Source organism: Oryx dammah, unplaced genomic scaffold, assembly GCF_014754425.2.
Source record: "Oryx dammah isolate SB20612 unplaced genomic scaffold, SCBI_Odam_1.1 HiC_scaffold_14, whole genome shotgun sequence".
Classification (NCBI taxonomy): Eukaryota; Metazoa; Chordata; class Mammalia; order Artiodactyla; family Bovidae; genus Oryx; species Oryx dammah.
Window position 1 is genome coordinate 17,524,706 of NW_024070198.1, and position 23,278 is coordinate 17,547,983.

The 23,278-nt window shown below is 46.3% G+C and overlaps 2 protein-coding genes across 3 annotated transcripts in view; one reads left to right on the plus strand and one right to left on the minus strand.

The window, feature by feature from the left end:
• The window catches only part of LCOR (ligand dependent nuclear receptor corepressor), a 130,274-nt gene extending 113,485 nt beyond the window's left edge, over positions 1–16,789 (plus strand). For both annotated transcript variants that reach the window (XM_040254645.1, XM_040254646.1), the window contains exon 8: positions 1,989–16,789. In XM_040254645.1, the coding sequence (XP_040110579.1) occupies positions 1,989–6,315 (4,327 nt within the window). In that variant the 3' untranslated portion in view covers positions 6,316–16,789. The remainder of the gene's footprint in view (positions 1–1,988) is intronic.
• A 2,743-nt stretch (positions 16,790–19,532) lies between these two features.
• Positions 19,533–23,278, minus strand: part of SLIT1 (slit guidance ligand 1) — a 171,800-nt gene continuing 168,054 nt past the window's right edge. The window contains exon 37 of the mRNA XM_040254163.1: positions 19,533–22,796. Coding sequence (XP_040110097.1) covers positions 22,558–22,796 — 239 coding nt within the window. The 3' untranslated portion in view covers positions 19,533–22,557. The remainder of the gene's footprint in view (positions 22,797–23,278) is intronic.

The following is a 23,278-nucleotide window of genomic DNA, read 5'->3' on the forward strand; positions in this document are numbered from 1 at the left end:
AGTTTTAATGTTTGCATCGTCTCCTGAGCGTCCCCAAACCACTGTTGTAAATGCCTTTCAAGATTGGGATGGTTTGTGTCCACCTCGCTGACGCTGTTTTTCAGCCTCCACATGCTGTACTGCATTGTTCCAGGTTAGAGTTAAGTGGGTACTAACCATGTGTCTCCAGTATGCCTTAGTTGTGAAGACACCACTTCCACCTGCCATAATGCTGAGAAATAGCTCACACCAACAGGTGGCTGGTTGTCTGCTTTGTCCTTGGAGACTAGCCACATTGCCATGGTCATTGCTTCAGAGCTGATTTGGAAGATCTTACATTAGTCAGGGGTAAATAAAATATTAAATCACTATTAAATTATTGAGACATGTGGGATAGCAGGAGATCCAAGTTTCACAACCATAAAGGAAGTTAAGTATCATCTGAAGATTAATCATTATTCAGTTTTTTATTCTCTCTGAGCATCGCTTTAGAAGAAAGTGCCTCCTCAGTTTTTCTTGAGAGCACTCTGTACTTTTATTGGGCATACACTCCTTGATTTCAAGAATCTCAAGGCATATTGTTAACTCCAAACACAAATCCTGCTTCCAGAGTACTGCCGCAGGCATGAAGCAGTTCCAGAAGATTTTCACAGACTTTACCATTTATCTCTTCATTCTTTTCGACAATAAGATGCCCAGATATTTCTTAATCCTTCTCATAGATCTTTGTCAACTTCCCCCCCCTTTCTTGTATTGCTAAAATGTACTTAGGATATATTCTTTGATGCATTGAAAAGGCAGTTAATATCTCACTCATTTGTAGCTACCTATCTCAGAAATATCAGGAACACATCCTTGAAGTTGTCAAGAAATCTATTTGGTTTACTTACAAAACTCTTCCTCTAGCCTTCATTCAGAGCTTATTTGTTTTCACTTAAGGTACCAGTCTAGCACTTGAGATTTGAATTCTCAGCTAGTGAGCAGAAGTACTCAACTAAAGGTGAAAATGAGACTCCTAAACATAGCTGCTCTTTTGGAAGCCAGTCATAAGAAAGATTTTTAATAAAATACAGACTGCCACCTGCCTTTTTTTGCATTTAAGCAGTAGATTTACCTACTTGAGCGGCTGCCAGAGCTATCAATATATTTCAGTTCAGCATAATAAAAATAATAGCCAAGCTTCAATATTAGTGTACATGGTAATGACCCTTGAGTCATTAAGAAAGAATAAATTATGTTCAGAGGAGGAGACCATTTTTTAAAGACTTCCACCAAAAATACTTAAAATTTTTAATGTTTTTTGCTTGAAGGATAAACTTTGATTATCTAGAAAATCCACTTTGTGGGGTTGTAAGAAAGTATTAATGTACATTTCTGGTCTCTGAGTTATTTTCACTGAAGCATGTTTAATGTGATTGGCTAACAATAATGGTAACTGGTATTTGTGTGTAAACTTTATAGGTTTTCTTTTGCAACTGTCTTAAGTGATCAATGGGGCAGGTACTCTACTAAGATCTAAAATGGTTCAGTGTTTTGGCCAAAGTCACACAACTAGCAACAGGTAGACTGCTGTCCAGTGTCTCCCAGTCTACATCCTATAACACATAGTAACAGTAGTTAGTAACACTAGGTGGACCTGGACACCAGGCACCTCCTGTGGGGAGTCCTTCAGCAGGGACCTCCTGACTTCCCCGTGAGCTGCAGTCTGCAGCTTGCAGGAGGAGTTTGTCAAGTCCCCGTGTATATCTCATTGAGTCTGAGAGTTGAAAATGATTTTGCAGTCACTTACCCAAGGGTGTCACAGGTGTCTCCCCTGCTCTAAAGGAAGGGAGGAGCTTATGTTTTCATTGAGTAGATGCTCCTACTCTATTGAATAAAAAGCATATGGGTCCTGAGAAGCAGTTTTGGACAGAGAATAAAACATAAGTAACACTGATGAATTTCATAATGTAAAAATGGCTCTTTGCAGAATGATCATACTGATTTCTTCTTTCTCTTTGTCTGTCTAGTGAGAACTCAGCAGAGGCAATAGCAGTACATTCTAACCATCAGTCGAAGTCCCCACTGGAGAAGTTTATGGTCAAACTGTGCACACATCATCAGAAGCAGTTCATTCGTGTTCTGAACGATCTGTACACTGAGTCTCAGCCCGGCTCCGAGGACCTGCAGTCTTCTGATTCTGGAGCCATGGACGCCTCCACCTGTGAGGCTGGTTGTGCCCAGCTCGGCACCAGACATACAGAAAAGGATGCTCTGTGTCTCAACATGAAGTCTTCTACTTCTGTAGACTTGCCCATAGACTCTGGAGGCTCCCACAGCCCTCCACATTTGACAGAGCAGATCCTAAAGGAGCCTTCGCCTGAGACAAATTCTGTAGATGGAAGAGAGAAGACTCTGACTATTGTCCAAAAAGATCCCTCTGAACTTCCAACCACTAAACCTAATTCAATGGATAATTCCACTCTGGGATACCTCACTGCACCGAATTCTTCCTCATTAAACTTCCACCGCATCTCTAAGAACTCGGAGGGGCAGACCACTGAACAGGAGCCAGACACAGGTGTGAAAATATGTGAAGACGGTAAAGACCACGTGCAGAGCGCAGCTTTAGTGGAAAACCTAATTGCAGTAAAAGCGGCAGCTGAAAATAATGAGGAGAGCGACAGCTGTATTGTTTCTCAAAGAAATTCATTCAAAGCTTTATCAGAAGAGGCTTGGGACTCAGGGTTTATGGGGAATTCACCTAGAACTGCTGACAAAGAGAATGCTTTACAGTGTAGCTCAAAAACACCTTTACGCCAGGACTTAGAGGCATGTGAACAAGATTCAAGGCCAAAGCAAGAGAACCATCTTCACTCCCTAGGAAGAAATAAAATGGGTTACCATTTACAGCCCAATGATAAGAGCCAGTTTGATCATTCCAAAGATGGTTGGTTAGCCCCCAGCCCCATGCCACCTGTACACAAAGCATCGAATGGACACTCACGAACCAAGATGATATCCACTTCCATTAAGACAGCTCGGAAAAGTAAAAGGGCATCAGGGTTGAGGATAAATGATTATGATAACCAGTGTGATGTCGTTTATATCAGCCAGCCAATAACAGAATGCCACTTTGAGAATCAAAGATCGATATTATCTTCTCGGAAAACAGCCAGGAAGAGTACTCGAGGATACTTTTTCAATGGCGATTGTTGTGAGCTGCCAACCGTTCGCACGCTGGCCAAGAATTTACACTCCCAAGAAAAAGCAAGCTGCTCAACTGTGGCATCAGAGGCAGTGGTCACTCCCAAGCAGACCCTTGTCACGTCAGCACCTCAACCTACAGTAGAAGTAGAGCGTCCCAGAGAAGACAAGCCCGAAGAACCCAGTAAAGAAGCAACCCCTCTCACGGAAGGAGACAGAGATGCGTCACCTGAAAAGGAAGCTCGAGAGCCAGAGGTTTGCCTCGTGACGAATAATGCAAACCCAAGTGGCTCCCCCACATCAAAAGAAACAGCAGCCTCCAGCCCAGTGTGTCCCCTCCCTGCTCATCTTCCTGAAGAGGACCCACCAGAAGGCAGCTCCATGGTCTCAGCTCCCACGGGAAGTGAGATGTCTTCCCCTGAACAAGACCAGCAGCCAGTTGAACTGCTGAGTACAGAGGAGATGAGTGTACCCCAGGACTGTTCCCTACTTCCCTCCACAGAGAGCATTTCTGAGGGAGACAGTGACGATGTTGCCCCCAGGCCTGTTTCCCCTCCTGAAACAGCAGAGAGAGAGGAAAGCCCTCTGTGTTCAGAAAGTCAAGGTCCCTCCGCGGGCTTGGATCCTCCCATGAGCCCAGGAAAGGCCGAGGAAGAGCCAAGTGTCGCTACTGAGGCTGAGACCGAAGACACTCAGGAGCTAGATACCAGCCCACTCTCGAAGGAAAGCAGCACTTTGACAAATGAAAACCCCAGTGAAATTGAGGAAAGTGAGGCAGCAGGTGGTACAGAAAAATTAGAGGGAGAGGATGGTGATGTAAAACATCCTTCAGAAAAAGATGCATGCGATCAAAACACCGAGTCACCTGAAGAAAATCTGGACAAGAAGAAAAAAGGTAGAAAATTCCCAGAGGCCTCTGATAGGTGTCTCCGAAGTCAACTTGCAGATTCTTCCTCTGCTGAGAGGTGCCTAAAAAATCAAAGTTCAGATTCTTCCTCTCCTAATGCTGACATCAAGGTTTCTAAAAGTTCTGGTGCAAAACGCTCTAAAAAAGAAGGGTACCCTGTTGGGACAACACCTGAGAGCTTCCTTACTGAAGGCTGCCATACAAAAGCTCCCGAAGACACTGAAAACCCAATTGTCAACAAAAAGACCCCTGAGAAAGACGTTGAGCAGGAGGTTGAAGGGGGTCGGGTGATCACCAGGCAGACTTTTAAAAACATGCTGGTGAAAGAAGTCAAGGGGGAAGAAGGAAGTATTTTTCCCAGCAGTGATCCCTTAGCCACAGTTGGCCAGCCCCAGCCTGGAGAGAAACTGGAAATCTATGTTCAGTCTAAATTAGGTGAGAACAGTATTCAAGAGCCCTCTGGAAGCATTCCTTGTACTTTCCCAGAACAATCACAGGGGAAGCTAGGACCTGTTCCTGCACAGGAGACAGAGGAGGCCGTGAATGAAATAGACAGTGCCGACAGCCAGCATAAAGATGGCAATAGTGATGACGTGCCGCCTAGCACGCTGGGATCATCAAGTAGTGGAAACGATGACACAGCAGTGCCCCCAAAATGGGCCCCGAGGCTTACAAGACTGACCTCCTCCACCTACAACCTGAGACACACTCATTCTTTGGACTCTTTGGATACTATAAAAGTGACTTCCGAAAAGGAAGCAGCACAAGGAAGCCCAATCCCAAAGGAAAATGCAGCTTCCGAGAGTGGAGATCCCGTAGATGAGGGTGATGTGGACACCGTGGTGGACGAGCAGCCGAAGTTTGTGGAATGGTGTGCTGAGGAGGAGAACCAAGAGCTCATTGCCAACTTCAATGCCCAGTACATGAAAGTTCAGAAGGGCTGGATCCAGCTGGAGAAAGAAGCCCAGCCAACGCCAAGGGCAAGGAACAAGTCTGATAAGCTGAAGGAGATTTGGAAAAGCAAGAAAAGGTCACGGAAATGTCGGGGTTCACTGGAGGTTCAGAAGTTTTCTCCTGTTCAGATGCTGTTTATGACAAACTTTAAATTATCTAATGTTTGTAAGTGGTTCCTAGAGACGACTGAAACCCGCTCTCTGGTCATTGTGAAGAAGCTCAATACTCGTCTCCCAGGCGACATCCCACCCGTCAAGCACCCTCTTCAGAAGTACCCTCCTTCCAGCCTGTACCCCAGTTCACTACAGGCCGAACGCTTGAAAAAACACTTGAAGAAATTTCCCGGAGCTACTCCTGCCAAGAACAATTGGAAAACACAGAAGCTCTGGGCTAAATTTCGAGAGAATCCCGACCAAGTGGAGCCAGAGGATGGCAGTGACATGAGCCTCAGCTCCAGTCCTGAAGAGAGTGTAGAGGAGGCCAAGGAAGGTAGAAGCAGCCATCCTCCCACCAGCTCACCGACCCCAGCCAGTACCCGCATCCTTAGGAAATACTCCAACATTCGAGGAAAGCTCCGAGCCCAGCAGCGTTTGATCAAGAACGAGAAAGTTGAAAGCCCACTTGGTCCGGCTGTGGAAAGCAAACAGAATTGCAAGAGTGTGTGCATCAACCCTCTGATGTCCCCCAAGCTCGCCCTGCAAGTCGGTGCAGATGGGTTTCCCATTAAGCCCAAGAGCACCGATGGAACGAAGGCAAGGAAAGGGAAGCAGGTGCCTGAGGTCTTGCCAAAAGCCGAGGTTCAGAATAAACGCAAGAGGACAGAAGGCGGCAGCACTCAGGACAGGAAGGACAAAGGGCCTGCGATGAAGGCCAGCAAAGAAAAGCATGTTGATGGGTCCACCAGAATCTCCGCTGCCAAGAAGCCAGCCACAAGGGACAGAAGCAGCCAGCTGCCCAAAAAGACATCTTCAAAAGAGAATAAAGTGAAGATCCCTAAAAAATCACCTGGGAAGAGCTGCCCGCCCTCCAGGAAAGAAAAAGAGAATGCAAACAAAAGGCCTACCCAGCCCTCTGCCTCCGATCCGGTGACAAAATCTAACAAGCAAAAAGGGGCAGGTGAGTCCTCTTCCAGGCCACAGAAAACCACAAATAGAAAGCAGAGCAGTGGAAAGACTCGGGCCAGACCCTCAACAAAAACCCCAGAGAACAGTGCGGCCCAGAGAAAGCGAAAGCTGAAGGCAAAGCTGGACTCTTCCCACAGCAAACGAAGGCGGTTGGATGCAAAGTGATTCGCAGGGCGGTAGCCCAGAGTTAAAACTGTTCTATAGAAGTAACCCTTTATTTTGCATTAACTAAATCTGCTTTTATAAGCTTATCAAGCCTTTCAAATCTGCAGTTAATGGAGAACACCACAATTTAAGATGTCAGAAAGTGCGTCTCAGATGGAGAAGGGAACTTGCAGAGTCTTTCTCTGAGGCTGAGTAAGGGAAGTTATATATTATATTCTGGTTGTTCCTTGGGTTTTAAACTTGGAACCAAGCAGTTTTAGTTTTTAAAAGTACAGTGCCTTATTTATCCTTTTTGTTTTTAAATTTACAAAAGCTAAAAAGCTGATCTATGTGATTAAAGGCTTGTATTTTATACTTGATGCACAAGCACTTGTACTGTAGCCAAGAAGACCACCATCATGCACATAAAAGTAGCTTTTCAGCAGCCACCCTGCAGTGTCAGTACACGAACAGATGCTCCTCTGCAAACCCCAGCAGTGAACTCCCCTCTGTCTTGTTCGTTTAAATGATATTTGAAAGCTAAACCAAATCATTTTTACAGTATGTGGAGAATGCAGAGGGAATTTATAATTATTATAAAAGATTAATACTTCTGTTACCCCTTTTTACAAATTCATATTCGTTGTTGGTCACTCATCTCTGATCTTCTGTCATTTGAAGAAATATATTCTAACTTACGTGCTCATGGGACAAAAGGTGTGTCACAAGGTGTTAATATTGATATATGAGCTCTGAAAATTATTCACATCCCCCAAACTATTTGCATTACTGATTCTTCCCATCCTTTTCATTTTTGATCTTGCACGCTTGCTAGCACACTAATGAGGTTTTCATCTTACTTTGGGAGAAAAAAAAAAAAAAAGCTAATGTCTTTTTGCTGTAATTTGACAATTGGGATAAGAGTGACCATTCTAATTATTTTTCTTGTCTTGAGTACTTCTGTATTCAAAGAAAGCCAAAATGTTATTTTCAGTAATAGGAAAGTTTAAGAGAGTGTGTGTGTGTTTGGGGGTATTTGCATGTGGTTATAAAGCCACAAATGTCTCCCATTCCCCCAGTTAAATTCTTTCTTCTCCATGCAGTGTGATAGGGTGTTCATGAGCTGAGTAGTTAGCATAGGCCAGATGGCTTAAATGTAGCCTAGGGTCTCTATGGGCATTCCCCAAATCACTATGGCACCAGACTCAGAATTATAAAAAGGTCAGAGCAGCCTTTCAGTTGGAGAAAATAGCACCAACATCTCATTGTGTGCCCACACACATCCCAGTACCAGGAGCTGATGCTCAGCTGGTATTCCAGTGTGAAATGTACGTGTTTAGAGTAGATGCCCTTTCTGATGGATTAACATCACACTAGTAGTTAATGCTTATAGAACCACAATGGCCCCTGTCACATCAGGCTCTGTTCCATGGCTCAAAAGCGAGAGCTGCAATACTTCTAACTGATGTTGTTTGAGACCTGAAATGAGTGTATCGGCTTTACCTTGGTGCCTATAACACTGCTCCATTATAACGCAGTGTGTACTCGGCATCTCCATTGGGCCACTCTGCCAATAAGTCTTGTCAGCCAGCTTCTCTGACATGCTCTGTCCCCAAAATAGGCTCGTATGGACAGCTGCTATTCCGTCCTTTTTATTAAAAGATTTTCCATCCCTATTGCTTAAAATCTGTTTGGATAAACCCAGATGTACCTGTTTTCATGCATTAGTTCATTCAGATCGTGATAAAACAAGTTTTCTACCCATTCTGTTAAAGTTTTGCTGTATATAATGAAAACTTCTGGGATAGGATTAGAAAACAGTGTTTGATTCATGGGAAACTGAGCACGGTGTTGAATTTTGCAGATAGTGAAGCTTACTATCTTCAAAGAAGCCTTTCTCCCTCCTCCCCGCCTAGTATCTCCTCTGTCCCATGAGTCTTTTTCTCTTTTCTGTATCTTTGACCTTGGCCATTCCAGAGCTACCTATGTTAATGAAACTGCTGAGTGTGTGTGTGTTGGCAACCTTCCTCAGCATTAAGTTGCACAGAAGCATTAACATGTTTTAAGTAGGTTCATTTAATCTATGTAAGTGGTTTTAAAGTTTTTTAAAGAATCTTTTCATAGAGTCGTCACTGGATATTGTTTTTGTGGTGACTTTAACAGTGGAGGTTTGCCCACATCAGGCGTGCTGATCTCAGTACATACGTTCAAGGCGCCCCTTAGCTGCATACAGACTACCTTGTAAGGGTGCTTGGGTTAGGTTAGGGAGAGATGCCAGGCTGGAGGTAGGTGGCACTTTTCCAGTTGCAGGTTATAATCCATTCCATTCCTTTTCTCATTTCTTTTTCATTTTTGAAAGCTTATCACTTCAAGATCATAGCCTTCTCTCCCATTCTAGACAGCGTTGGAGAAAAGATATCCATGTGCATCTACTTATTTTATATACCTACCAATGCAATGGCTCATTTTTAAAATCAACTTACAGTTTATAACAGACTACACTTAAATAGACTGGGATTCTACATAAGTAAGACACTTAAAAGTTTAGAATTATATTTGTTGAATCTCACTTTTGCTGATTCAGTTAACTTTACTTATAGAAGAAAGGGAAAAAGCACACTTGAGGTCCAACTCTGGAAGGCCCATTTACACTTACAGCAGATGCTGGCAAGCCTGTCTCTCATACATTTCCAAGCCTAGACTTGGTTCTGACTCAAGACTCCCCTTGATCTCCCCTCGTTGCCAGACCTCCTTCCTGTAGCCGTCATCCCAGTGTGGCTTGCACTGGATGCAAAGGCAGTCTGTCCCACCTTCTGGATTCCAAATTTAAAAGGAATACAGCTCCTGGGCCTGTACTCAGAGAAGTGACTTTTGGAGCTGACGCTGATGATGAGAGAACATCAGTGGTCCCTCTGAGCTTCTGGGGGAGCTGGAAGACGCCTGGAAAGCAGTCACTGAAGCCCCACCATAGCTCCCCAGAGCTGGGCCCTCTTTAGGAGGCCCTTTTCCATCTCTGATTTTCTACCTTCTGAGGCTCCCCGGGTTTGGAGGAACCACGTGGAATCTGCGCCCTTGGTCAGGGTCCAGAACCTTGCCCCTGGTACTGGCGCAGATATGTTAACAGTCTTGCAGCACAGCAGGAAGGCCATGAACCTTTGTTCTGCTTGTGAGGCTACGTATATAAAGATGTTAGTCATGTCTGTTAACCTGAAGTTGCTAGTCCCTTGGCTCCCTTTGGTAGACCAGTTCTGTTGTGTCTGCACTTCATTAAAGACTTCTACACAAGCCTTACTTTTAAAATAATCTTAGGCCGTTTCATGCCTCCTTGTTCCGGTGTAGTATAGATGGAAGAGGTGTAGTTAGTCATCACTTCGTAAACGTGGTTCTTCTAATGGGGTCCTCTGTGCATCACAAGACTGCAGGTGAATTCCTCACAGTTCAGATAGGTCATCAGTAAACACATCACTTGATGACGGTCATTTTGAATTGAAGTTTGGACTCTTCTCCCTTGGGATGAATTCTGTAGTGAAGACTGAAGCTGTCACCGTCATTTTTGGGCAGCTTGCCTATTGGGCAGTGGGCCTAGGAGCCAAGAAGGAAAGGCCAACGTGCCATGTGAGGCGAGCTGGAGATGCTGTAGTGTCACCATCGGTGAGTCTGGTATCCGGTCACTTTCCCTGGGGCAGAACTGGAATTTCCCCAGTGCTGGCCAAGGGCACCCCAACCGCCTGCTCCTTATGGGCTCAGGTCAGCCCATGCAGGCCCTCATTTGGCCTACAGATGATCCTTCACTGCTCTGCAAACTGTGGGCTGGTCATGCTTTTGTAAATAAAAGTGTATTGGAACACAGCCATACCCATTCATTTAGGTATTATCAGTGGCTGTATGTAGTTACAGCAGAGTTGAATATCTGTAGCAGAGAACACATGCCCCACAAAGCCTAAAATATTTACTACTTGGATCTTTGAGAAAAAGTTTGTTGACCCATGCTTGAGAGAAGAATCTTTTTTCAGGAGGAAAAAAAAAAAAAAAACTTCACTGGTTTATCTTCTCCTTTCTTCTGCCTCTTTCTGTCCTCTTCTCCTTCCTCCTTATCTTACTTCAATTTTGTTCCTTTTATATCTTTTTTTTTCTTGCTACAAAAGAGACATGTTGCCACAGCACATCAAATACCATCTCCTGAAACCTGAACTGCCTTAGCCTCACATCCTATTAGAATCACCCATCACCTTTAGCCTCTAGAGTCAGAATCCATGAGCAAATAGGAATTTGCAGTTGTAAAAGTATGTGGCCTGGGCCTCTCCTTTCATTCAGTTTTTATCATAGACTTGACTCTGGCTTTACTTCGTGTTTATTACTAATCAAGTAAGCCAAGATTTTATTTCTTTCAAAGTTAATTGAGACTTCGTTAGGTGGATGTTCAGTTTTCTGAACCTTACGTTTAGATATGAAAAGCCTTTTCACAAAGGGGAATAAAAAGTCCAATCACAAACCCAAATTGTTGTTTATTATATCATAGTTCTGGCCAGCTTCTAGGAAAATGTATTGACACTGATATTTTTTTCAGTCACACACTCTTCTTTCAAAATAATTATATTAAAAGCAAGCCAACAACTGAAAAACAGAAGCTTGAAGTGCTTTAGAAAGACTAATAGTAAATTGGAGCATATTATAACCTGAATGTGACTGAGAAGTTATGGATGATATCTTTAGATTAAATCCAGTTAACTTCCAAGGTGTTGTCTTTTCCCTCCCCAAAACTCAAGGATCCGTTTCTATGCTTTTTATCAAAATGAAGGATTGATAAAATTTTGTCAGAGGCTCTAAAACAATGACTGTTTTGTATGTTTTGAAACGATTATCATTTGAATTGTTTACTATGAGTTTTTATCTTCTTATGGCTTGATATCCACTGAAATACTGAAATTTTTCCAAGTATGAAGTCATGTCTGTGTCAGGCATCCGCAAGGCAGTCCTCACATCCCAGCATTGTGTACTTTGCCGCAGGCTTGCTCCCTAGTCCTTTTCAGGGAAAAAAGAACAAAAAGATTACTGTAGTTAAAACTAGCAGAATTTGGGGAAGCCTGTTGAGACAGCCTTTGATATAGCTCATCCCTTGAAACATGAGAGCCAAGTGCTGTCATCTACAGTGGGTGGGCTGGAAGACACAAAGTTCTGACCTTCCCTTAAAGATGTTAAGTCATGCTGAGGCAAAACCCCAGAGCTCTCTGATGCTGCTCCCAGCTCAGGCCTCACCATGCTGTACTGAGGACCCAGGGAATCACCTGGGGCACTTTGCAGGCATCCTTGCTCATGCTTTTTTGCCTCTGGTTTGAGCCAAAGCTGGCTATTCCTTGCAATACCTTCTGTTTGATCCTTTTCCCAGAGCCCTGGTGGTTTATGTCAATGCTCAGAGGGGCTGGTGAGCACGGTGACAGAGGCTCTTTGACCTGTGTGGGACCATTCCTTTTAACACGAAGTGCTCAGTAGGCAAGCCATATGGAAGTAGCTTTTTTCTCATTAAAAGCTACTCATTTTTTGCTCATTAAAAAAGATCCAACTTGCCCATGGTTGTATAATCTACCAGAGATTGGAGGAATGCATTAAACAAGGTTATGTTTTAAAGAAGAGGAGACCCTATGTGGCCCACATAGCCTAAAATATAAACTGCTTAATACCTGACCCTTTTCAGAAAAGGTTTACTGATCCTTGCCCAATCCTTGCAATATGTCATTCAAGATCTAATTGTGTGGTCAGTTAGGCACAAATATATTTTTTTCATGTAGTCCAGCACTGCAACATTTCTTTCCTTTTAGATTTTACCATTTCTTACCTGTTCATCTTAGCACACAGCTGCTATCCCACATTATTCCTAAATAATGTTTGTGTATTAAAGAACCCATCTCCCTTTGTGGATTGAATGTGTGTTGAATTGTGGACATTCAATCTGATCTACCAGAATACCAAGTTAAAGTGAAAAGTACAAAGTCTTTTAAACTAAAATTACTACAATTGTCTTCATGTTTATGAGTTAAGGTGAACTTGACTCTCATAGAACAACATTCCTCGACAGCAGTGCTCAACACAAACGGATTTACTCATGAACTCAAAAGCCTAGAATACAGCCCCTCCCAGCAGGTACAGGGCGTGTTGGTTTCACCCCCCAGAAACCATACAGTGTATTTGTGTACAGTATGTTTGTAAGTTTATCACTTCCCAAGCTTTGGTCATTACTTGTGAACATACATGGCTGGTCTTTGCCTGTTTGAACCTCATTCCAGATCCCCCGTTCTCAACTCTCTTAAAAATACCAGCATGTCAATGGCATCTTGTCAGCACACCAGCAGCTTTAGACCGAAGTTCAGGGCTCTCCAGCCTGGCCAGCGAAACCCACTTCTGCCTGGTCAGGCCTAGCTCACCTCATTTTAAGGCCCCACCTTTAGCATCTTGCCTCTTCCCTCTTCTGCCCCCAGCCCCCTTCCAGGAGGCACCTTCTCCAGGAAGACACCTACCTTTCGAGTGCTTCGCTGAACATGTGTATGTCATATTAGATGCATTTCATGACTATTTTTCTTCTCATATTTAGCCATTGGGTCCAAATGCTATTCAGCTTATCAACTTTCTCACTCAAGTTGTTTTCTGTAATCTACACTTCATGTCATCTTATAGCTAATGCTGTAGAATTTGGGAGGTAGTTTGTGGAAGAGAGGCTGTACAAACAAGATTTGCATAATTTTGTATATTTATACCACAGGTAGGGATGAGTTAGAGCTCTATAGCTTAAGGTTGTTAGTTTCACCAGTGATTTCTTCATTCTTAATAGCTCTAGGAGAGTGTGTGACTATGATTTCAAATATATATATATATAATACATATTTATACATACCACTGTGAAATTTATTTCACTGTGTAGATAGTGGTATTTTCCTGTTCAAATGCTTCTATAGAAAGTATTTATTTTAACAAAAACTGTCAAAAGGGCTTTCCAAAAAAGTGTTCTTTCTAGAAAACCCATCCTCCCCAGCTCCCATGCTCAGCCACTGAACCCCCAAACTATATCATGAAGGCAGAAGGGTGAAACCTTGAAGCCCTCACTGTACTGGGGCAGACACAACTGCATTGGGAACCTGCACACACTCCCTGCTGTCACCCCATCCCAGAACAAAGTGGGTCTCCCATGATGGGGTCAGCTGTGCCAGCCATGGCATTGGGACTTGTCTCAAGCCACCCACTCCTTATATACGCAGTTGGCCCATTCTACTGTACATTTCAACAGCCTGTGCAGGGAGACAAGCAACCCCAAGGAAATCCAAACCTATACCTGTGGGATATGGAGAGACCACTGGTTGCCTAAAGAAAGCATTAAGATGTATTTTAGTCTTTCTCACCTTCAGGAAAGACACCTGTTCCCACTCTCTTAAACCGGGGGAGATAAGCTTGTTTCCTCCCTCACCTTGACAGTGCTGAGCACCTTAGCTCACAGCCGTTGCCTCCTCCTCCCCCACCCCCTATCTATCTCACAAGCCTCGGCACAGATGTGGGTCAGCCCCACCTATAACCGATGGTACAGGATGAGGCCGTGTGCTCTAAGATGTATGCAGCGTTACTTCTCAGGAGTCCTGATCTGCAATTCAGTCCCCGTAGATGTAACGGAACCGATGCTTTCCCATCGTGTTCCTCTTCCCTGCGCCCCATTCCTGGGCACCCCTGTCTGAGCCACAATTCTCTTTCTGTCCAGCTGGCTGGCTGGCCTGAGAACTGTAGCTCCATGCCTGCGGAGAGCTTGGGACTGGACACAGGGATTCGTGTCATCCATTTGAACCATGATTTGCCTATTTACTTATGGCCTCCCTTTGTTTTTTCTAAACAAATGAGGAAGACACTTGAACAGTAATGCTGGAGAATGTTTTTTCTAAGATACTGTTTGTAAGCAAATCTGATTTTAAGATGAAATGTGAATGGGTAACTAGGTGCCAGGGAATTTAGCACTGAACTAGACAGTTGAATCTTTTTTAACCTTTGCAGGAAAAAATAAACTGCTCTCATCTAAATGTTCACAAGAAATAATGTTGTAAATAGTTTTTAAAAAAATATTTATTACATGTGCTGTAACAGATTCATGTTCTGAGTGATGTTGGTTTGCATTGTAGTATTGTAGAAGAATATATTTTGAGCAGTGGACTTCCTTTCATAACACAGTACACACATGGAGAAAGAACAAAAATGAGCAGGTTGAGAGCTGTTCGGGGCATTTGATCTGTAATGTTACATCAAATCCAAGCTTTAATTGCCCCCTCTTCTCATCTGGTTATGGTATATATTATATATATATACACACATGTATGTATGATGAACTGGTCAGTGGTCAGTCCCCAGAGCAGATTTCCAGGTGTTCTTTCTGATGTGTTGCCCGTAAGCAATAAGATTCTAGGTAATAACATTTATTCCGGGCTCTGCATTAGCCCTTGTCTCAGAGGATAGGGTGGGGGGTAGAACAGCTCTTGCTAAGACCTCTTGCCTTTGCTGGAGAGGTTGCTGTACTTGAATTTTTGCTTCTGTTTGTCTGCACGCTCCTTCACATTATACAGTGCTAGCAATGGGTGAGAAATCTGCCAGGACCAGACACCTCAAAAATTGGACGTAGAGACTGAAAAATTACCAATTTTCCATGAATTTTTAGGGTTTACAGAATCTAGTTGAGGCAAAGCTCATTTGGTTATAGCATAAATGTAAGAACTTTTTGCATTAAAAATGTAAATGGTCAATACAAAGTCCCTTGACTATATGTCTGACCTACCTTTAAGAGCTAGCCCATTTCCTATATTCCTCTGTGCCTGGGTTTGAAATGTCCAAAGCCCCAGTGCATGTCTGGGGTTAAACCCATTTAGGTTCGTGCAAAGAGGGCAGTTGCTCCTCCAAGTATCCCAGCGTGTCCAGTCCAACAGGTTTCTAAGCTGTTTAGCAACCTCTCCTTGTGGCCGTCCTGAACTTTATGAAAAATACCCCACACCCAGATAACCATGAATAGAATAATGTAGTTTTTTAGGCTTTTTGAAATATGTCTTCTCTTTTGTATTTATGATGGTATTTGGAATTTTTCACTAGTGTTTTTTTAGATCAAAGTGGGTGCATTAGGATAAAACTTTCCATTGCTGCACCTGAAAGCAAGCAAGAGGAAAGGAATGGACCTATGTGTGTCATTGGGAAGGTGACTACTTCTTGTGGTGGGGGGAGGGGGGAGGGAGCATGGTAGATTATGTGGGGGTAAAATAGAATTCCGGCCTGAGGCTCCTTGAGTCTTATTACCTTGTAATAAATAATCCCTTTATTAGCCTCACTTAATCTCAATAGAAGCCTGCTGTTTACCCTCAGGGAACAAGTAGTTTTCAAAATTGAGCTCCTCCAAGGTCACTGGCCAATGCCTGCGTGCAGGCATGGGTCCTCTTTGTGAACTCATGGCATTATTTTCCCATATGCATTATGATAGTACGAAATTCAACCCCAACCTGTATGAAAAGCACAGCCCAGGGTCCTCCTTTCAGGCTAGAGTTAATGCCTTTGAGAGGCCAGAGCGTCCTAGGAGGCCCATGCAATTTAACTGAAGCTCAGGTGCCGTGTTGGGATTTTTGTTCTTTTTAGGCCACAACCTTCAGAATGAGTTTAGAGCAGGGCTGCTGATCCAGCTGTGGATCCAGGGAGCTCTCAGATGAATCTCTGCCGTTCCTGTGAAGGTCTTTTTGGTTCTCCCCAGTGTTGTCCTTGCCGAGGTCAGTCTCGTAGCTGTTCAGGTGTGCTGTCTCGTGAGTTGTAGCCAGCGATCCAGATGCCCAAGGACAGTCTCCAGAGGGCCTCGCTCCTTCCCGGTACCATGTGTGTGCTCCTGACCTGTGTGAAGATGGTCTTGTCAAAAGTAGTGACATGAGAAATCCTGCAAATGGTAATCCGGTGATCAGCATGTTTCCCTTGGGCCTGGATTTCCACTATGTTAGTGAGTGTAGGAAAATACTGTGTCTGTTATGGATGAAAATTCAATGTATGCTGTGAATTTGTTGGTTTGAAACATTGAAAAATTTTCATTAGACAATGTTTACATACCTCACCTGAAGAACCTTTGAGAGTGTATATATGAAATTTAAAATATATTAAGTTGCTTTAAAAACAATATGTATAGCTATAAAAGTTGGAGTTATTTTAACTTTGAATATGTACCAAGTCTCAAATATTGAAATCTTGTGGACTCTGTGCTTCTGTGTTTTGCTTTCCTATTAGACTGTATAGGAACCTGTGTTCTTGTTACTGATAAAGGGGCCCTCAATGAAATCCAAGCTTGGAAGAATTTCCTAGGTGGTTTCAGATTTTCTTGTTTGGTTTTGAGGGATGGGGTATGGAGCTGAAGGCTGTGTGGGAGGGATTTCTCTAACATTGACATCTATTCCATGCGCTTTTCCTGGGCGCTTATTTTATTGCAGTGTATTAAACTTCTTTGATATTAAAATGTGTTTGTGTAGTTACTGGAGAGGGTGCAGAACACATGGAAACCCAGCATTCAACTCGTAGTCTGTGGCGAATTTGTTAAGTTGCCAGAGGGAACCAAAAAGCAATACTGCCTGGGATGTCTCTCGTGGTCCAGTGGTTAAGACTTCCGCCTTCCAACGCAGGGAGTGCCGATTTGTGCCGATTTGATCCCTGGTCGGGAAGCTGAGATCCCACATGCCTCGCAAGCAAGAAACCAAAACATAGAACAGAAACAATGTTGTAACAAATTCAGTAAAGACTATAAAAATGATCCACATTAAAAAGATCTTTAAACAACTCCAGAATACTTAGTGTGACTTTGGCCTGGGCCACCGATATTGGGACTTAAATCTGCTAGATCTCTGGCCATTTTGTGAGTTATGCCTAACTTCAAGGAATAGGAAACCCAATGAATGGTCCTTGGGAATTCCCATGGCAGGACTGGGAAGGCACTGGTGCTTCATCTTGAGGTGCAGGGAGCACCTGAATCGGTGCTCCTGGCCTCTGCTAAATCTAGGGGGTGAAGTGCACAGCATCCCAGCTCCCTAGCGCATGCTCGGTTGTGACAGAAAGGTGGCAGGAAATCCACCTACTTGCCTCATGACCTGTTCCATTATATTCTTTCAACTCTCCTGCGTGCGTGCTAAGTTGCTTCAGTCGTGTCCATCTCTGTGCAACCCTATGAGTCATGGCCTGCCAGGTTCCTCTGTCCATGGGATTCTCCAGGCAAGAACACTGGAGTGGGTTGCAATGCCATCCTCCAGGGGATCTTCCCAACCCAGGGATTGAACCCACATCTCTTACCAGCTCCTGCATTGGCAGGTGGGTTATTTACCACTAGGGCCACCTGGGAAGTCCTTCAACTCTCCTGGAGATGGGCATGTGGATGGATCCAGTAGGCCAGTGATTCATGGAATCAACCATGATTTTATTGACAGGGTCATCTGACAGTGGCCACTGACACGCAGAACCCAGCGGAAACAATCCGGCAGCTGGCAGTCAGCCTGGAGACTTACCTTGGAGAATTACCTTGTTCAAGATTAGAACTTTCTATTGTTAAAATAGTTCTCTTTTCCTCCAGTATTCATCCTGTGGTAGAAGAACTGAAGTCTGACCTGAGAGGTGCAGACTAGCTTGGGATGAGGGGTCATCTCTAACTCTGAGGGCTCAGGACATTGGGAGATTCATTATCACCAACAGCAGGGAAACTTGGCAAATCTGGGGCTTCCCCAGTGGCTCAGTTGGTAAAGAATCTGCCTGCAGTGCAGGAGACCCAGGTTCAATCCCTGGGTTGGGAAGATCCCCTGGAGAAGGGAATGGCAACCCACTCCAGTATTCTTGCCTGGTGAATTCCATGGGCAGAGAAGCCTGGTGGGCTACTGTCCATGGGGTTACAAAGTCAGACACAACTGAGCAGCTAACACACTTTGGCAACTCTAGTTGAAAGCCTGGGCATTCCTTTGACTGCCTCCGCCCTCCAACCAAGCACTGCTGTGCCCGTTCCTCTAGCTGGGCATTTCCTTAAAACTGAAATCTGCCACTGGAACTCAGAGGTTGCGGACTGGTGACTGACAGTTGTGTTTTCTTTAGCCCAGTGTTTAAAAAACAACATCTAAAAACTGAGTGTTTACATAAAAATTGATTCCTGGCTTCTCTTTTTTTAAAAAAAAAGATCATGAAGACCTAACAATTAGCACATGGTAGATCTGCTGAAGCTGGGTAGGTTGGAAAGCATGCCTTTCAGGTCATTACAATCTCCATCAGTTACCGTTTGTCCCTTGCTCTTTATAGGAGGGAACCAGGTCCCTGTCCTGCTGTAGCAGAAGTGGCAGTACAGTTGATGGGCAGTGGGCTCAGGTAACCTGCTGGCCTCTCCAAACTCTGGAGCTGGCAACACTATTTGAACACACTCTATCCCCTGAACCTGGTTCATTACATTTCCTCCCAAATCCTTGATTACTTTGATGGCACTGCAGCTACCATCACCATCCACATCCAGGGTGACAGTGTGCTGTTTCCGTGCCTTATATGAACATCACCACGAATGGGAGATTGGTTTATGCATCAGGGGAGGGCCAGCCGGGTCCCCTTGGTGTCAGGGGCCTTGTCCAGCCTGACTGCCTGACTCAGTGGGCCCAATTGCCAGGGCCTGTCTCCCCCTAGACACACAGGTCATACATCCTACATAGTGCAATCTGTGGTCTGAGATCATAGTAGAACCACTGCAGAAGAACGTTTGCCTCCTTTAGCCACCGATGCCTAAGAACCGCTGTTCTGGCGCCTGACAGGTCAACCTTATGGAACAGTTTGAGAGGTCACACTGCTCTAATCTGTTGCCCTGATGCTCTGAAACCTTCAGAGACAGGTTAAATATGGGTGTGGCTCAGTGCACAAACTTAACAGAATGTGGGTGTGACACCTGAAGAGAAGATAGGATGGATTCATGTGTGCCGTGTCGTGTTGGGCCCTGTTCTCACGCTGCCATCTCCAGGGAGCTGTGACCAAGCCACCCCCCAGACCTCCCCTCCCTTCTTCATGACCAACAGACCTTCTCTGCCACTTCCGGCAGACCAGAGAGTTACCAGGGCAGATGCCCCACGTGTGCTGCTTCTGGGCTCCATCTCTCGATTGTGGCTGGGGCATCGGCTCTGGCCTGTGTGAAAGCGTGTGTCAGCAGCCCCGGCCTCACCCGTGATGCAGAAAAAGACATCAACAAGGCAGAACCCGTGTGAATCCATGTCATGTTCACATGAAGACAACAGACAATATCCAACATGTTCTAAAACAGCTTCTCAGGAAAGGGCAGGTGGCTCCCCATGGGCTTGTTCAAAACCAGTCTCTTTAAAAGAGTGATCGAAACAAGACTACAGAAACCCCCCCACCCCAAAACAGAACATCACAACTACGTAGCATCTGAAAATCAAAACAAGACACTGGATGTTGACTTTAACATATAAAAATACTATAACAAAATGAAATACAAATATATATTAGAATCTGTTAAGTATTCTGTATAAAGAGATACTTTCATGGTTAGGCTAACAGCAGGCAAAGAGGAGATAAAGTCCAGCCTTTTCCGTTTCCGACACCTGCAGGGGAAGCCCAGGCCACTGCCACCGACATTGCAGACCAAAAGCAGCAGCACCCACGGGACTGGCCCTGCTTGTGTCTCTTCAGTGGAATCAGCCGATGGCAACATCAGAGTGAACTGGAGGTCTTTACCAAAGGGGTGACAAGGCTTGGAAATGATTTCTCAGGTGATTTCTCAGGAGCTTTCTCCCGGGACTCAGTGGGCCCAAATGCAAATAGGCAAGATGTGTGGTGGTCCAGCTCCTTAGCAACTTTTGGGTTGGTGGTTCAGTTGATGAAAAGTTGATCCTGGGGCACACAGGTCTCTTGGGCCCCCTTGCTGTACTCACTCTGTGACGGATCCCAATCTTCCAGCTTGACAGAGGGTGACAGTGGAGCTGGGCTGGGGTGGGGTGTGGTGGAGGGTTGGATGGGGACAGTGGCCAGCTCACAGAGTGCTCCCTAACACTCCAAACACTCCGTCCTCTGCCCTCCCAACCCCAGGACTGCAGGACTCCTGACAGCCAGCACATATCTGCAGGTGTCCTTTCCACCTTCTGCAGAGTGAAGAGGCCCTGCCTGTCAGTGCCCCTCAAGCCCAGGGAGTGGCTTCTGCAAGTCAGCGGGCAATGGTGGTGGCTAGGGGAAGGTATGTGTCTCAGGGTTGGTGGGTTCCATGGAAAGGGGCAAGTTAGCTACACTTGAGCTTTCATGCTGACCCAGCCTGGTGCTGGCTGCTGTCCAGGGTCCCACAGTGGCCCAGAAAGTCTAGGTAAGACAGGGATACTATGCAGTCTTAGGAGAGGGCCAGGCTGCTGCCTATGGGTGTGAAGGGTGCTGTGTCCTTGTTCAGCATTTCAAGAAAATAGAGCCTGGCCCCTTTTGAGGGGCAGATCCAGCCATGAGGACACCTCCCCAAGTAGGCAGGGCAGGGTTCTTTTCCCATTGCAGGGCTCCCAGGACACAAACTCACTGGCCTGAGTCCCAGGGGAGTGGAATGTGCCAAGTTCAGTCAGTTGTAGGAGGCCCTGGAATACCCAATATCAAGGACTTTGCCCACTGCCCATGGGCACAAGGCCCACCTCAACACAACCCCCTAACGCTGCCTTCTGTTTGCAGATAGAAGGAGTCAGGAAAGGGACATGCTCACCCTCCTTGCCCATCAGGGGCCCCCAGGGGCACACACTCTTGGGGAGATACTGGGATGGTAGAGCATGACCTATCCTCCTTCCAGCCAGCTTGCTGTTGAGGTGAAAAGACCATTTTTCTGCCATCTTCATTATGCACGGAAGAAAAACACTTGTAGTCACAAGGCCATTTATTCGATGGCTTTTCAGATACTGAGTTCTTCCGTGCAAACACCTAGAGTTAGCAGCTCTGGCCAGGGCCGGGGTCTGTGGGTTGGAGCCCTCACTCAGCTCAGCTCTCTTCCCAGGCATCCTGGTCACTCCTATGATGCTCAGTTCACGTCCGTCTGTGAGGGCAGAACACCCACAGTCCCCAGCCCTGGTTAGGCACATAAATACTTGCTGATGTGATTAATGAAAATAGATCTTCCAGCTCCTCCAGTTTCTCTCCTGGAGCCACAGCAGAAGGGTCTACCTTGTCGCTCAGTCATCCCACCTCCCCATCAGCTGAGCAGACTGAGGCCCACGGGGAAGAAGTTTGCCTGGAGTGAGAGAGCCAGCAGAGGTTTCCTGATGTCTGAGCCACTGCTCCTAACAGGTCTGCAGTACAAGGAGCTCTGAGGCCAGTTTACGCAGGAGGAGACCTCTCCCTGGACCTTCAGCCTGGCCCAATCCCCCTACACCCCCAAGGACCCCTGCCAAGGGCTGGCTCGTGGCTGGGGAAGCCCAGGACCAATGTCTCCTTGGTGGCTAATGTCTGGAGGTGGTGATGTTTATTCAGCTGGAACCAAGAACCCCTCTGTCCTCTTTGGTGGGGTCCCCACCCTAAGCAATCCCAGCGGTCATTTTCCTCCACACGAGCACCCTCCTTGAAATTGTTAAGTCATTCCATAACTTTAGGATTCAGAGGTCTGGTCCTAAGATCTACCGCCACCCCCGGGCCCATTCCCAAGCAAGCTGTGGCTTCCATTCAGCCGCAGGGGGCAGGGGTTGGTCCCGTCCTGGCCAGCAGGAGGGCGCCCTTCCCCTCCGCAGCCTGGCCTACCACCGGCAGACGCGCAGCAAAAGCAAAGAGCCAGGCTGGCTGTCCCAGGGGAGGTTGGGAGTACTTCAAGGTTATCTGCAGTGGGCAAGGGGGCTTCTGGGGCCTGCCCGGGCCACAGGCGAGAGGGGACGTCTGGTTTGGGAAGGGGCAGTCCCTTCCTGAGACCCAGGAAGCAAGCAAAGAGGAGGTGTCACCATTCTGCACTTCTTGGCCTGACCTCACGCACACATTCATTCAACAAATATTTATTAAGCGCCTATTTGTGCAAGGCACTTCCGGAGAGGGCGGACTGCAGCCCGGGCCACGCCCACCCGCCCCGCCCCGCCCCGCCAGTTGCGGCGCCCTCGGCTTTAGAAAGGTGGTTCTGGCCCGACCCGACACCGGAAGGCGGGGTGCCTAGGTCTCTCCGTGGTGATGACCGGCACCCGGCCCAGATGCCGGCCACTCGGTCTCTGCTGCGGCCGCGCCCCCTCTCCCGCCCTCTCCCCTCCCCGTGCACTCCAGGCGCTACGCGCAGAGGGCACAGCCACACTTGGAGGGCTTCTCCACCTCCTCGGCAAAAGAGGTCCCGTCGCTGCACTCAAAGGTGAACTTCCTCCGCTTCAGCCGCAGGCCCTGGCAGCAGCCCTGGCCCGGACATGAACCCCGGCACTCCACCCACGACAGAGGGCGCGTGGTCCGGCAGATGGCATAGCCCCTCTGGACCTGGTGAAAGTCCCGGACAGGGTACCCCCGGCATTCGGACTCTGGATGGGACAGACACCAAGAGAAATCCTCAGGGCACACCCGAGAGCCGGCACTGCCCTGGGGAGGCAGGAGGAAGAGGAGGAGGAAAAAGCGAGCAGGAGTCGGGGACAGCATCCTTGGACACAGCCCTCTAGCTCTCAGACCCCACCTCCATCCCCGCATCCTCCCTACCCGGCAAGCACATGCACATGCCTCCTCCTGGGCCCACAGTGAAGTCAGTGGAAAGGAGGAATATTCTAGCCGCCAAGAACCTCCAGGACAGATTGGGCTGCGCCAGTAAGGTGGGTTCAAGAAGTGGCTAGACGCCTGGGAGGCAATGATGTCAGAGACGGAATTGGAGCCAGAGGGTCTGGCCTAGGGGACCTAAAGGTGCCTGAGTTCTGGATTTCTCAGGCTCTTGCCTACCCCCTTCAGTGGAAGCCCCTTGACCATCTTGGTCATGTGGGCCAGAAGGGCCTGGGAAGGAGTCCCCAACTCTCAG